Here is a 13,723-nt window from a genome sequence, read left to right as displayed (position 1 = left end):
TATATATATACATATAAAAAGATGCGAAGAAAAGATGTAAATATATATACAGTGGGGCAAAAAAGTATTTAGTCAGCCACCAATTGTGTAAGTTCTCCCACTTAAAAAGATGAGAGGTCTGTAATTGTCATCATAGGTACACTTCAACTATGACAGACAAAACGAGAAAAAAAAATCCAGAAAATCACATTGTAGGATTTTTCATGAATTTATTTGCAAATTATGGTGGATAAGTATTTGGTCACCTACAAACAAGCAAGATTTCTGGCTCTCACAGACCTGTAACTTCTTCTTTACGAGGCTCCTCTGTCCTCCACTCGTTACCTGTATTAATGGCACCTGTTTGAACTTGTTATCAGTATAAAAGACACCTGTCCACAACCTCAAACAGTCACACTCCACCCCAATCTCAATACCTTGTTATATACCCTTTGTTGGCAATGACAGAGGTCAAACGTTTTCTGTAAGTCTTCACAAGGTTTTCACACACTGTTGCTGGTATTTTGGCCCATTCCTCCATGCAGATCTCCTCTAGAGCAGTGATGTTTCGGGGCTGTTGCTGGGCAACACGGACTTTCAACTCCCTCCAAAGATTTTCTATGGGGTTGAGATCTGGAGACTGGCTAGGCCACTCCAGGACCTTGAAATGCTTCTTACGAAGCCACTCCTTCGTTGCCCGGGCGGTGTGCTTGGGATCATTGTCATGCTGAAAGACCCAGCCACGTTTCATCTTCAATGCCCTTGCTGATGGAAGGAGGTTTTCACTCAAAATCTCACGATACATGGCCCCATTCATTCTTTCCTTTACACGGATCAGTCGTCCTGGTCCCTTTGCAGAAAAACAGCCCCAAAGCATGATGTTTCCACCCCCATGCTTCACAGTAGGTATGGTGTTTTTTGGATGCAACTCAGCATTCTTTGTCCACCAAACACGACGAGTTGAGTTTTTACCAAAAAGTTATATTTTGGTTTCATCTGACCATATGACATTCTCCCAATCTTCTTCTGGACCATCCTAATGCTCTCTAGCAAACTTCAGACGGGCCTGCTTAAGCAGGGGGACACATCTGGCACTGCAGGATTTGAGTCCCTGGCGGTAGTGTATTACTGATGGTAGGCTTTGTTACTTTGGTCCCAGCTCTCTGCAGGTCATTCACTAGGTCCCCCACGTGTGGTTCTGGGATTTTTGCTCACCGTTCTTGTGATCATTTTGACCCCACGGGGTGAGATCTTGCGTGGATCCCCAGATCGAGGGAGATTATCAGTGGTCTTGTATGGCTTCCATTTCCTAATAATTGCTCCCACAGGTTTTCTTCAAACCAAGCTGCTTACCTATTGCAGATTCAGTCTTCCCAGCCTGGTGCAGGTCTACAATTCTGATTCTGGGGGCCTTTGACAGCTCTTTAGTCTTGGCCATAGTGGAGTTTGGAGTGTTACTGTTGAGGTTGTGGACAGGTGTCTTTTATACTGATAACAAGTTCAAACAGGTGCCATTAATACAGGTAACGAGTGGAGGACAGAGGAGCCTCTTAAAGAAGAAGTTACAGGTCTGTGAGAGCCAGAAATCTTGCTTGTTTGTAGGTGACCAAATACTTATTTTCCACCATAATTTGCAAATAAATTCATTAAAAATCCTACAATGTGATTTTCTGGATTTTTTTTCTCATTTTGTCTGTCATAGTTGAAGTGTACCTATGATGAAAATTACAGGCCTCTCTCATCTTTTTAAGTGGGAGAACTTGCACAATTGGTGGCTGACTAAATACTTTTTTGCCCCACTGTATACACGGAATACGACAAGACGAGGACAAAGGACGTCTGACTGCTATGTCATCTTGATTGTACATGAATAATGAATCATAACCAGTAGTATACACCAGGAATAATGAATCATAACCAGTAGTATCTACCAGGAATAATGAATCATAACCCATAGTATCTACCAGGAATAATGAATCATAACCAGTAGTATCTACCAGGAATAATGAATCATAACCAGTAGTATATACCAGGAATAGTGAATCAAATAATAATGAAAGATGTTTGGTGAATCTATGAATTATGTATGACCACTGGAGTTTTTGCCACTCAAAATATATATTTTTTATAGAATATTTTGAAATGCATTTCATCACTCAAAATCTTGCCAAAGCATATTCTGTAAGAGTGGTTAACATGAACTTAAAATAATTTCACATTATTTATATGAATCGGGTCATGAAAAAGGGAGAGGTTAAACGTAGGGTACTGTAAGTCTGACAAGCTTATTCCCACACTTTACGATAACTCTGTTGCAGTGGTCTTAGGTAGTCTCCATACAGGCTATTCCCTCCATCGCGACACTGCTGCTCAGTTGAAGAGCGTGTGCAGCACCACAGCACCATGCGCCATTGGAAGAGCACCCCTCAGCCTCAGAAGATGCTCTTCTGGAGGCAGGTGGTCATAGAGTCATTATACCCTAATGTAGGACTATATGCCTACTAGCCAAATAAAGTACAGAGCATGCATGATGCTTGCAACTCATCCTTCATTCAGTTCAGTCAGTCAGTATGTCATCCATTCAGTCATTTGCCTGAGTTGCAATAGGAACTAAATCATAGAATAGAACAGTCTTATCCATTTCTTTATTGAAATCCATGTGTGTATTCAAATTTGTCAAAATTCTCCAAAGTTCTTTAGCCTATCACTTTAATAATTCAATAATTAATGTTGGCCTATACAAATTAAAAAGGCCTTCAACTTGTATGTATTACAATTTAAGATATAATTTTGGGTACGAGTGTCTTTTAATTGTAGAACTTTATTTGTGTTTTCTAACTGTTTTTATTATAGGGCTCACCTATAGAGACCCTAGCTCACAGTCCTCTAAATATAGCCTCTAAATATTTTTTGCACCAAAATAGTTGAAGCACGTGCAGTGGCTGATAGGGAAAACAGATCTGGCAATAAGAATAGGCTATAGATAGTCTTGATCATTTGGGACCCCTTGGCTATTTCGCTCAGGAGAGGTTATAGCCAAGACTTTTTTTGTCTCATTTATTAATATGGATATACCCTCTGTGTGATGACGTTGTATAACACAAATGGCTATAACAAGCCTACATACAGAGTGGAATTCACTAATAAAACAGTCAAAATGCCTAATATAAGGTCTACAGTCCGCGTTCCCAACTACTTATGCTTCTTTATCATTCTCACACAAGTCATTTGCTGAAGGCCCAAGCCTATACTACATCATTTACTGGTATAACATTGTTATTGAATGCAGTTCTAAAACAAGCTCTAGACTTTTATTTTGGAAATTAAACCAGAAGCTGCAAAGCAACTCTAATGTGTGGTCTGAAGTTGCTTGATTGACTATCTAACTTCAAATAGCTACGTTCGGTTCATGTCCTTTGCAGATGCCACATTACTGACAAAAGTTTGTACGCATAAAAAAGATGTTTAACCGAGTGAAGGGAGACATAAAGTAAGAATTGAAAGAATAAGTGTTAATTCATAGTCGTAACGTAGGGTTTGTACGTTTACAGATCGATTCATGTTTGACGCATGGATTTTCTTACGACGCTAACAATTTACGTATGGATTTTCTTATAGTCCTAACGATACGTTTGTTCAACCTTTTGGCAGGTATCTGGCTACCTAGTCTAGTTTGTGGTGCGGGAATAATTACAAGCAGAGAATGCCAAAGCTGTCATCAAGGTGAAGGGTGGCTACTTTGAAGAATCTCTTTGTTTAACACTTTTTTGGTTGCTACATGATTCCATGTGCTATTTCATAGTTTTGATGTCTTCACTATTATTCTACAATGCAGAAAATAGTAAAAATAAAGAAAAACCCTTGAATGAGTAGGTGTTTCTAAACTTTTCACTGGTACTGTACATATTCAACTTTTTTTTAAAGTGGTCATTTAGCAGACACTCTTATCGAGAGCAACTTACAGGAGCAATTAGGGTTAAATGCCTTACTCAAGGACAGACAGATTTTTTACCTAGTCTGCTCGGGAATTCGAAACAGCGACCTTTCAATTACTGGACCAATACTCTTAACCCTTAGGCTACCTGCTGCCTGTTCCAGGATTTATCCGATGGCATTGAGGAGTTTATCACATCAGTCACCAGGCTTCATTAATAAGGGCATCGATGATGTCGTCCCCAGAAACTTGGATTACAGGCAACAGGCCAGAGCTTCCGCTTTCAAGGAGTGGGACACTAATCTGGACGCTTATAAAAAAAAATCCCACCACACGCTCCGACAAACCATCAAAAAGGCAAAGTGTCAATACAGGACCAAGATCGAATCCTACTACATGCTCGACAGATGTGGCAGGTTTTGCAAAATATCATGGAATACAAAGGGAAAACCAGCCGTGAACTGTCCAGTAACGCAAGCACATAGCTGAGAAAAGTACGGGTGCTGCAGCACCCCCTGAAAAATCTGAACATCAAAAGATATATAAATTCTCACAAAAGTAATGCACTGGGCCTTTACTATTCCTGTATTAGCGGACGAATGTAGCCGACTGTAGAGCGGGCATATCCACCCTCCCTTCTTCGCTGTGAAAGAAATCACACCACCTCCAAACATCTTCCCGCGGCTATGCGCAAGCCTACCAGATGAGGTAAATACCTTCTATGCTCGCTTCGAGGCTAGCAACACTGAACCATGCATGAGAGAACCAGCTGTTCTGGATGATTGAGTGATTAACCTCTCCGTAGCCAATGTAAGTATGACCTTTAAACAGGTTAACATTCACAAAGCCACTGGGCCAGACGGATTACCTGGACACGTACTCAGAGCATGCACTGACCTGCTGCTTAGTTATTATTAAAAACTGCATTATTTCCGGCGCCGACAGAGATGGCCGCCTCGCTTCGCGTTCCTAGGAAACTATGCAGTTTTTTGTTTTTTTACGTGTTATTTCTTACACTAGTACCCCAGGTCATCTTAGGTTTCTTTACATACAGCCGACAAGAACTACTGAATATAAGATCAGCGTCAACTCACCATCAGTACGACCAAGAATATGTTTTTCGCGACGCGGATCCTGTGTTCTGCCTTACAACCAGTGTAACCGAGTGGATCACATGCAGCGACCAAAAAAAAAACGACTCAGAAAAAGAGGGAAACGAAGCGGTCTTCTGGTCAGACTCCGGAGACGGGCACATCGTGCACCACTCCCTAGCATTCTTCTTGCCAATGTCCAGTCTCTTGACAACAAGGTTGATGAAATCCGAGCAAGGGTAGCATTCCAGAGGGACATCAGAGACTGTAACGTTCTCTGCTTCACGGAAACATGGCTAACTGGAGAGACGCAATCCGAAGCGGTGCAGCCAGCGGGTTTCTCCACGCATCGCGCCGACAGAAACAAACATCTTTCTGGTAAGAAGAGGGGCGGGGGCGTATGTCTTATGGCCAACGTGACATGGTGTGATGAAAGAAACATACAGGAACTCAAATCCTTCTGTTCACCTGATTTAGAATTCCTCACAATCAAATGTAGACCGCATTATCTACCAAGAGAATTCTCTTCGATTATAATCACAGCCGTATATATCCCCCAAGCAGACACATCGATGGCTCTGAACGAACTTTATTTAACTCTCTGCAAACTGGAAACGTTTTATCCGGAGGCTGCATTCATTGTAGCTGGGGATTTTAACAAGGCTAATCTGAAAACAAGACTCCCTAAATTTTATCAGCATATCGATTGCGCAACCAGGGGTGGAAAGACCCTGGATCATTGTTACTCTAACTTCCGCGACGCATATAAGGCCCTGCCCCGCCCCCTTTCGGAAAAGCTGACCACGACTCCATTTTGTTGATCCCTGCCTACAGACAGAAACTAAAACAAGAAGCTCCCACGCTGAGGTCTGTCCAACGCTGGTCCGACCAAGCTGACTCCACACTCCAAGACTGCTTCCATCACGTGGACTGGGAGATGTTTCGTATTGCGTCAGACAACAACATTGACGAATACGCTGATACGGTGTGCGAGTTCATTAGAACGTGCGTTGAAGATGTCGTTCCCATAGCAACGATTAAAACATTCCCTAACCAGAAACCGTGGATTGATGGCAGCATTCGTGTGAAACTGAAGGCACGAACCACTGCTTTTAATCAGGGCAAGGTGTCTGGTAACATGGCTGAATACAAACAGTGCAGCTATTCCCTCCGCAAGGCTATCAAACAAGCTAAGCGCCAGTACAGAGACAAAGTAGAATCTCAATTCAACGGCTCAGACACAAGAGGTATGTGGCAGGGTCTACAGTCAATCACGGACTACAGGAAGAAACCCAGCCCAGTCACGGACCAGGATGTCTTGCTCCCAGGCAGACTAAATAACTTTTTGCCCGCTTTGAGGACAATACAGTGCCACTGACACGGCCTGCAACGGAAACATGCGGTCTCTCCTTCACTGCAGCCGAAGTGAGTAAGACATTAAAACGTGTTAACCCTCGCAAGGCTGCAGGCCCAGACGGCATCCCCAGCCGCGCCCTCAGAGCATGCGCAGACCAGCTGGCCGGTGTGTTTACGGACATATTCAATCAATCCCTATACCAGTCTGCTGTTCCCACATGCTTCAAGAGGGCCACCATTGTTCCTGTTCCCAAGAAAGCTAAGGTAACTGAGCTAAACGACTACCGCCCCGTAGCACTCACATCCGTCATCATGAAGTGCTTTGAGAGACTAGTCAAGGACCATATCACCTCCACCCTACCTGACACCCTTGACCCACTCCAATTTGCTTACCGCCCAAATAGGTCCACAGACGATGCAATCTCAACCACACTGCACACTGCCCTAACCCATCTGGACAAGAGGAATACCTATGTGAGAATGCTGTTCATCGACTACAGCTCGGCATTCAACACCATAGTACCCTCCAAGCTCGTCATCAAGCTCGAGACCCTGGGTCTCGACCCCGCCCTGTGCAACTGGGTACTGGACTTCCTGACGGGCCGCCCCCAGGTGGTGAGGGTAGGCAACAACATCTCCTCCCCGCTGATCCTCAACACTGGGGCCCCACAAGGGTGCGTTCTGAGCCCTCTCCTGTACTCCCTGTTCACCCACGACTGCGTGGCCATGCACGCCTCCAACTCAATCATCAAGTTTGCGGACGACACAACAGTGGTAGGCTTGATTACCAACAACGACGAGACGGCCTACAGGGAGGAGGTGAGGGCCCTCGGAGTGTGGTGTCAGGAAAATAACCTCACACTCAATGTCAACAAAACTAAGGAGATGATTGTGGACTTCAGGAAACAGCAGAGGGAACACCCCCATCCACATCGATGGAACAGTAGTGGAGAGGGTAGCAAGTTTTAAGTTCCTCGGCATACACATCACAGACAAACTGAATTGGTCCACTCACACAGACAGCATCGTGAGGAAGGCGCAGCAGCGCCTCTTCAACCTCAGGAGGCTGAAGAAATTCGGCTTGTCACCAAAAGCACTCACAAACTTCTACAGATGCACAATCGAGAGCATCCTGGCGGGCTGTATCACCGCCTGGTATGGCAACTGCACCGCCCTCAACCGTAAGGCTCTCCAGAGGGTAGTGAGGTCTGCACAACGCATCACCGGGGCAAACTACCTGCCCTCCAGGACACCTACACCACCCGATGCTACAGGAAGGCCATAAAGATCATCAAGGACATCAACCACCCGAGCCACTGCCTGTTCACCCCGCTGCCATCCAGAAGGCGAGGTCAGTACAGGTGCATCAAAGCTGGGACCGAGAGACTGAAAAACAGCTTCTATCTCAAGGCCATCAGACTGTTAAACAGCCACCACTAACATTGAGTGGCTACTGCCAACACACTGTCAATGACACTGACTCTACTCCAGCCACTTTAATCATGGGAATTGATGGGAAATGATGTAAATATATCACTAGCCACTTTAAACAATGCTACCTTATATAATGTTACTTACCCTACATTGTTCATCTCATATGCATACGTTGATACTGTACTCTATATCATCGACTGCATCCTTATGTAATACATGTATCACTAGCCACTTTAACTATGCCACTTGGTTTACATACTTATCTCATATGTATATACTGTACTCGATATCATCTACTGTATCTTGCCTATGCTGCTCTGTACCATCACTCATTCATATATCCTTATGTACATATTCTTTATCCCCTTACACTGTGTATGACAGTAGTTTTTTTTGGAATTGTTAGTTAGATTACTTGCTCGTTATTACTGCATTGTCGGAACTAGAAGCACAAGCATTTCGCTACACTCGCATTAACATCTGCTAACCATGTGTATGTGACAAATAAAATTTGATTTGATTTGATTTGATTTAGTGTCTTCACTGACATTTTCAACCTCTCGCTGACCCAGTCTGTAATACATACATGATTAAAGCAGACCTCCATAGTCCCTGTGCCCAAGAAAGCCAAGGTAGCCTGTCTAAATTACTATTGTACCATAGCACTCACATCTGTAGTCATGAAATGCTTTGAAAGGCTGGTCATGGCTCTCATCAACACCATCATCCCAGACACCCTGGACCCACTCCAATTTGTTTACCGCCTCAACAGATTTACAGATGATGCAATCTCTATTGCACTCCACACTGCCCTTTCCCACTTGGACAAAAGGAATACCTATGTAAGAATACTGTTCATTGACTACAGCTCCGCGTTAAACACCATAGTGCCCTCCATACTCATCACTAAGCTAAGGACCTTTGGATTAAAAATCTCCCTCTGCAAATAGATCCTGGACTTCCTGATGGGCCACCCCAGGTGTTGAGGGTAGGCAACAACACATCCGCCACACTGACCGTCAACACGGGGGCCACTCAGGGGTGCGTGCTTAGTCCGCTCCTGTACTCCCTGTTCACCCACATCTGCGTGGCCACGTATAACTCAAACACCAGCATTAAGTTTGCTGACAACACAACAGGGTAGGCCTGATCACTGACGACGATGAGACAGATTATAGAGAGAAGGTCAGAGACCTGGCAATGTGTTTCCAGGACCACTGCCTCTCCCCAATGTCTGCAAGACAAAGAAGCTGATCGTGGACTACAGGAAACAGAGGGCCGAGCACGCCCCCATCCACATCGATGAGGCTGTAGTGGAGCAGGTTGAGAGGTTAAAGTTCATCAGTGTCCACATCACTAAGGAATTATCATGGTCCACACACACCATCACAGTCTTCCCCCTCAGGAGTCTGAAAAGATTTGGCATGGCCCCACAGATCCTCAAAAAGTTAGAAAGCTGCACCATTGAGAGCCTCTTGACTGGTTGCATCACATCAGCAGTGTGGTTCTCCAATAAACTCAAAAACACACAATCACACATTCCAAATTGAAACACATTTTTTGGTAGGATTTTTTTTTTTTTACAATAACAACCTTACATAAACAAAATACAATAAACAGACACAGACCAATTTCAACAAACATGATTGACATCACACCTGCTCAGACGCACATGTTCCCACCTCAACCATGCGTATGTCTCAACCACAGTCTCCCTCAACCTTCATCCCCTGGAACTTTCCAGTGCTTGTAGCACTCTATTCTAGATGGCTTCAAATTGCACTCTTCTATTTTTCTCTGTAGCCCACACCTTTTCAATATATAAAAAATAATACATTTGATTCATCAACTGTCGAAGAGACTGAGGATCATTTGATGTCCAGTTTATGAGTAGAAGTTTTTTCAAAATCATTAGTGAGAAAAGTATGGTCCACCCCATTGGGCATATGAGGGTTTGGGCTATGTCCCAATTCTACCGTTGTGCCATTACACACTACCCATCATAGATTTCATGCAGACTGACATTTGATGTCATGAATCTTGCCCTGGAGGCAGAACTGAGCGATTTCCACTCGATGGGCTAGCTGCAAGGTCAAAATTGGCTATATCCCAAAAATACATCAAAACAAAAATGTGCTTTTTGTTCTTAATTTGAGGTTAGGGTTAGGTATCAGGGTTAGCAGTGTGGTTAAGGTTAGGGTTAAGATCAAGGTGAGGTTTAAAATCTGATTTGAATTATTTTAATGATCCAGGCTGCATCACATCTGGCTGTGATTGGGAGTCCCATAGGATGCACAATTGGCCCAGCGTTGCCTGGGTTAGGCCGTCATTGTAAATAAGAATGATTTCTTAACTGACTTGCCTAGTTAAATAAATGTTAAACTTTAAAAAATATATATGGCTGTGCCAGCTAGTGACCACTGGAGCTGCCTCCAGAACAAGATTCATTACAATAAATACCAACCTGTGGACTCCATGGTGGAACTCCCTCCATCCAATGCTTCCTTACATCAATCCAATGCTTTCTTACACCAACCCAATGCTTTTAAACCAATGACAGGGAGTTGGCAAATGCACACTTTGGCAGAAGGGTGGAGAATCAGGATGCAGCCACAGTCTCCTTTCCTGGTCTCCTGTCCTTCATTGCCATTGATAGGTCATTATAGAGATTGAGGGGAAGAGCAAGGGGGCTTGAACCAGTGGCCCTGTGGTAAGAGAGGATTAACTATAGACCATGACCATCATCTCCTCTAGCACAACAGCAGTAGTCTGGGGAGGACACCCCTTAAGATCCACACCTCTTGGCAGAAGCTCTGCTGGGTTATGGAGGTAATTGGATACATGTATGTGTGTGTGGTGTTCTCTCTCACCTGAGGTAGAGCCGCGTAGATCTGACGCTGGAGCACATCCCTTTCATGCAGCGCACCCTGCAGCTTGGTCTGTGATTGGATGAGTGTCTCCTGGGTCTCGCGCAGGGACTCCAGCAGCTTGTCTCTCTCGTCCAGCATGTTGACCATCAGTTGTTCGAAGTTGGCTTCCGGGTCCGAGCCGTTCTGAGCCCCTCCACCCCGGGGAGGACCCCCCGAGTCCCCCTCGGTGATCGTTGGCATCACCTCGCACATCATATTCGCTGCTTGGTGCTTACAGTCCTATAGGCGTGTATCGCTGTAATGATATGGGCGATATCCTCTGCTCTCTGTAGGCTACTCGCTGCCGCTGGCTAATAAACACAATGATTGATTGATGTGAATAGACTATTTATCGTTGATGATCGCGAGTATTAGAAAATTGCATTAATCATCTTAATGAAAAACTTCCAGAATCATGAAATTTAAATCAGGCGATTGTTGACCTTTTTTCCATGTCTGCCGGCGATGGTTCATCTGGCACATCCGCCCAACCCCGCGCGCCACTCATGTAATTCCAGTGCGTGTGATTTGATTGACGGATCAGAGACACTGTGATGCCGCCGCTGACCCTGTCGATGACATGTTCCAATCAAATGATCTGGGTTCCGAGGTTTATTAGGCGCTCTTTCGCTTCAACAGACACCAGTTGCCGATAACCTTTCACAGAGAGACGGCGATAGCCAGCTAGGCATGTCTGCGGCATCTGCCTTCTCAACCCCCCGCTGCCATCTCCACACCGCCACCGAGCAGACACACACACCACTCCTCCCTCTCCCTCACACACGGACTCCCGCAGCTGTCACCACTACCGCTACGGAAACCGAGCAACTCGCCGCTTTCTACAAAACAATTTAAGCATAATTTACATCGATGTCACCGCATGTGACCACAGCTATCCACATGGTCGCACGTCGTTTATTTCCCCCCTTTTGACCAGCGGACAAATTCAGTATTGTGTATTTAGACAACGGAAAATCTTCGAACGCTCTCTCCATAAAAAAAATTAAACATTTGCTCTAGCGGCAGAAGAACCCCTCACATCAGCACCACCTTGCGCGTCGACGCGCAATTATGCCACGCCGTGCATGCGCGCTCTGGCGACTGAGACCAAAATTGTGTCATGCGCAGCGCAGCCTGATGGGACCCGTTATGAATTATGGAACTGGAATGAAATGGAAATTAAAATACCGCATTGGGATATAAACTGGATGTTATTCATAAACAAATGCATTAGGGTGCCTAGCCTATAGCCCATTGGACAATAGTCTACCCATAACCCTTCCAAACACTGGCTTCTGTTTGTCTTATTTTAGTGCGTTGTTCAGTAACACCACCACGCCTGGAGGCTTGTGTTATATCTATAAATGCTGCATTTACCATTCATGAATCTATTTCTCATCTGATGCATTTTCGCCGGTATGGCAGAGCTATGACACAAATCCGGGATATTCAAAGGTTCTAGTATGACTATGGTTGACTGCAATTTCCGATTCCTGTATTGGGCTAGGCTACTGCACTGTAAAGACTATAAATTCATGTTTTGACTCATGTTATGACCAAATCATAAAATGTAGGACGTCAGTAAGCTAAAATGGTTTCATAGTAGCCTGGCTGTCTCTCTTATGCTACTTCATAAGATTTAAGATAACAAAATATGTTGGGATTTTAACTCAACCTTCATCAGAGATACTATTGAGGAGATGGAAAATTCCATTGGAATCGTATTATCGCCCGTTGTGTACGTTGCCCACGCGCCGTGCGGTGCATTCTGGGAGATTATGGGACAAGGGACGCTAGCCCCAAAACACAATATAAACATACATTTCGTAAACAATAAGTACAACATGATCAAATCTTTTCCGAGATAGTTCACTTGTTATCTGTAATATAGTATAGCTTGAAATCGTGACATGACGTACTTTCGAGGAATTAGGCAGGGTTTTCAACATTTGATGCGTTCAAGACAACTGGGACCTACGTGGTCAAATCACAACGTTAGTAATCTTCAAGTCGGAAAGTCGGAGCTCTAGAAAGAGGCCCGAATTCCCGAGGCGGAATTGTTAGTTGGATGACCGTTTAAAACTATTTTCCCAGTCAGGGCTAGTTTTTTCCAAGTTAACAGTTGTTTGAACGCGGCATCATACCCTGATTTTGATAAGGGATTGCGTGACGATTACACAATTGTTCGACAGTCTGCTGGTGTGGCGTTATACGTTCCTCCATTCCTTTTTCAATGGGATTCCTATCTCCTCCTGTCCTTAATATATCTGTCCTCATTCTGGGTAACCGACTAATCTGATTGGCGAATGACCACTCTTGTCCAATCAAATTCGATAAGGATGAGCTCGTCGTTGACAACTGAAACGAAGGAAGTCTCGCGTTATTTAATGAACGTCAACTAATTTGCGGCAGTCCCATGATGGCTGAAGATCCTGGAGGAACATTTTTCGATTGCTGTCCCACCTTTTTCTCTTTCTCTTTACCTCTGCTTGTCATAGAGACATGGCAGGACAAACAGCCTCGATAAGTGGCCACAGACCCCTCTTACCGTCATGCCCAAGAAAGGGAACCGAAAACGGCTGAAATTTCGGTCCGGGGACATCTGCTCCGAGTCAGGTAGCTAGCTCGCTAAAGCGAAGTCTTTGACCCTGACGTCGGCTTTCAGTGGTGGACATATTGGGTTGATCCTCGAGGATAAAAATCAAACTACCCGATTCTATTACCATCATTGATTAAAAAAATAATAATTGTATGTGCATATTTATGAGGCTTGCAATGTCAGAAAGGTATGTAGGCCTATTTTTGGTCGACATACCCATCAGAGGCGCATCGTAATGTAGCTAACGTTAGTTAGTCAGTAGGGTTCGTGGGTGGAATCACTGGGGAAGCGGAGTCAATTTAAAAAAGGTCATATTACAACCTATGTTGGGATATTTGCGTTTGCTCTGTAACTTTTATAAATACAAATACAACGTTTTTAATCCCAAAACCAGAGAGCAGGTTAAGTCCACAAAGCAAAT

General features: G+C 44.3%; 2 protein-coding genes across 11 annotated transcripts in view; one reads left to right on the top strand and one right to left on the bottom strand.

The window, feature by feature from the left end:
* ppfia4 (PTPRF interacting protein alpha 4) overlaps positions 1 to 11,809 on the bottom strand; it is a 119,045-nt gene extending 107,236 nt beyond the window's left edge. For 4 of the 10 annotated variants that reach the window (XM_042324423.1, XM_042324419.1, XM_042324425.1 and 1 more), the window contains exon 1: positions 10,665 to 11,808. In XM_042324423.1, coding sequence (XP_042180357.1) covers positions 10,665 to 10,919 — 255 coding nt within the window. In that variant the 5' untranslated portion in view covers positions 10,920 to 11,808. Of the gene's footprint in view, positions 1 to 10,664 lie in introns of all 10 variants that reach the window. The other 6 variants (XM_042324420.1, XM_042324424.1, XM_042324421.1 and 3 more) reach the window with 3 other exon arrangements.
* Positions 11,810 to 13,083: 1,274 nt separating this feature from the next.
* tmem183a (transmembrane protein 183A) overlaps positions 13,084 to 13,723 on the top strand; it is a 15,827-nt gene continuing 15,187 nt past the window's right edge. The window contains exon 1 of the mRNA XM_042324416.1: positions 13,084 to 13,319. Within this exon, the coding sequence (XP_042180350.1) occupies positions 13,256 to 13,319 (64 nt within the window). The 5' untranslated portion in view covers positions 13,084 to 13,255. The remainder of the gene's footprint in view (positions 13,320 to 13,723) is intronic.

This window comes from Oncorhynchus tshawytscha, linkage group LG07 (assembly GCF_018296145.1).
Source record: "Oncorhynchus tshawytscha isolate Ot180627B linkage group LG07, Otsh_v2.0, whole genome shotgun sequence".
Lineage (NCBI taxonomy): Eukaryota > Metazoa > Chordata > Actinopteri > Salmoniformes > Salmonidae > Oncorhynchus > Oncorhynchus tshawytscha.
The sequence above is the reverse complement of the archived record's forward strand: the minus strand, read 5'-3'. Positions and strand labels throughout refer to the sequence as shown.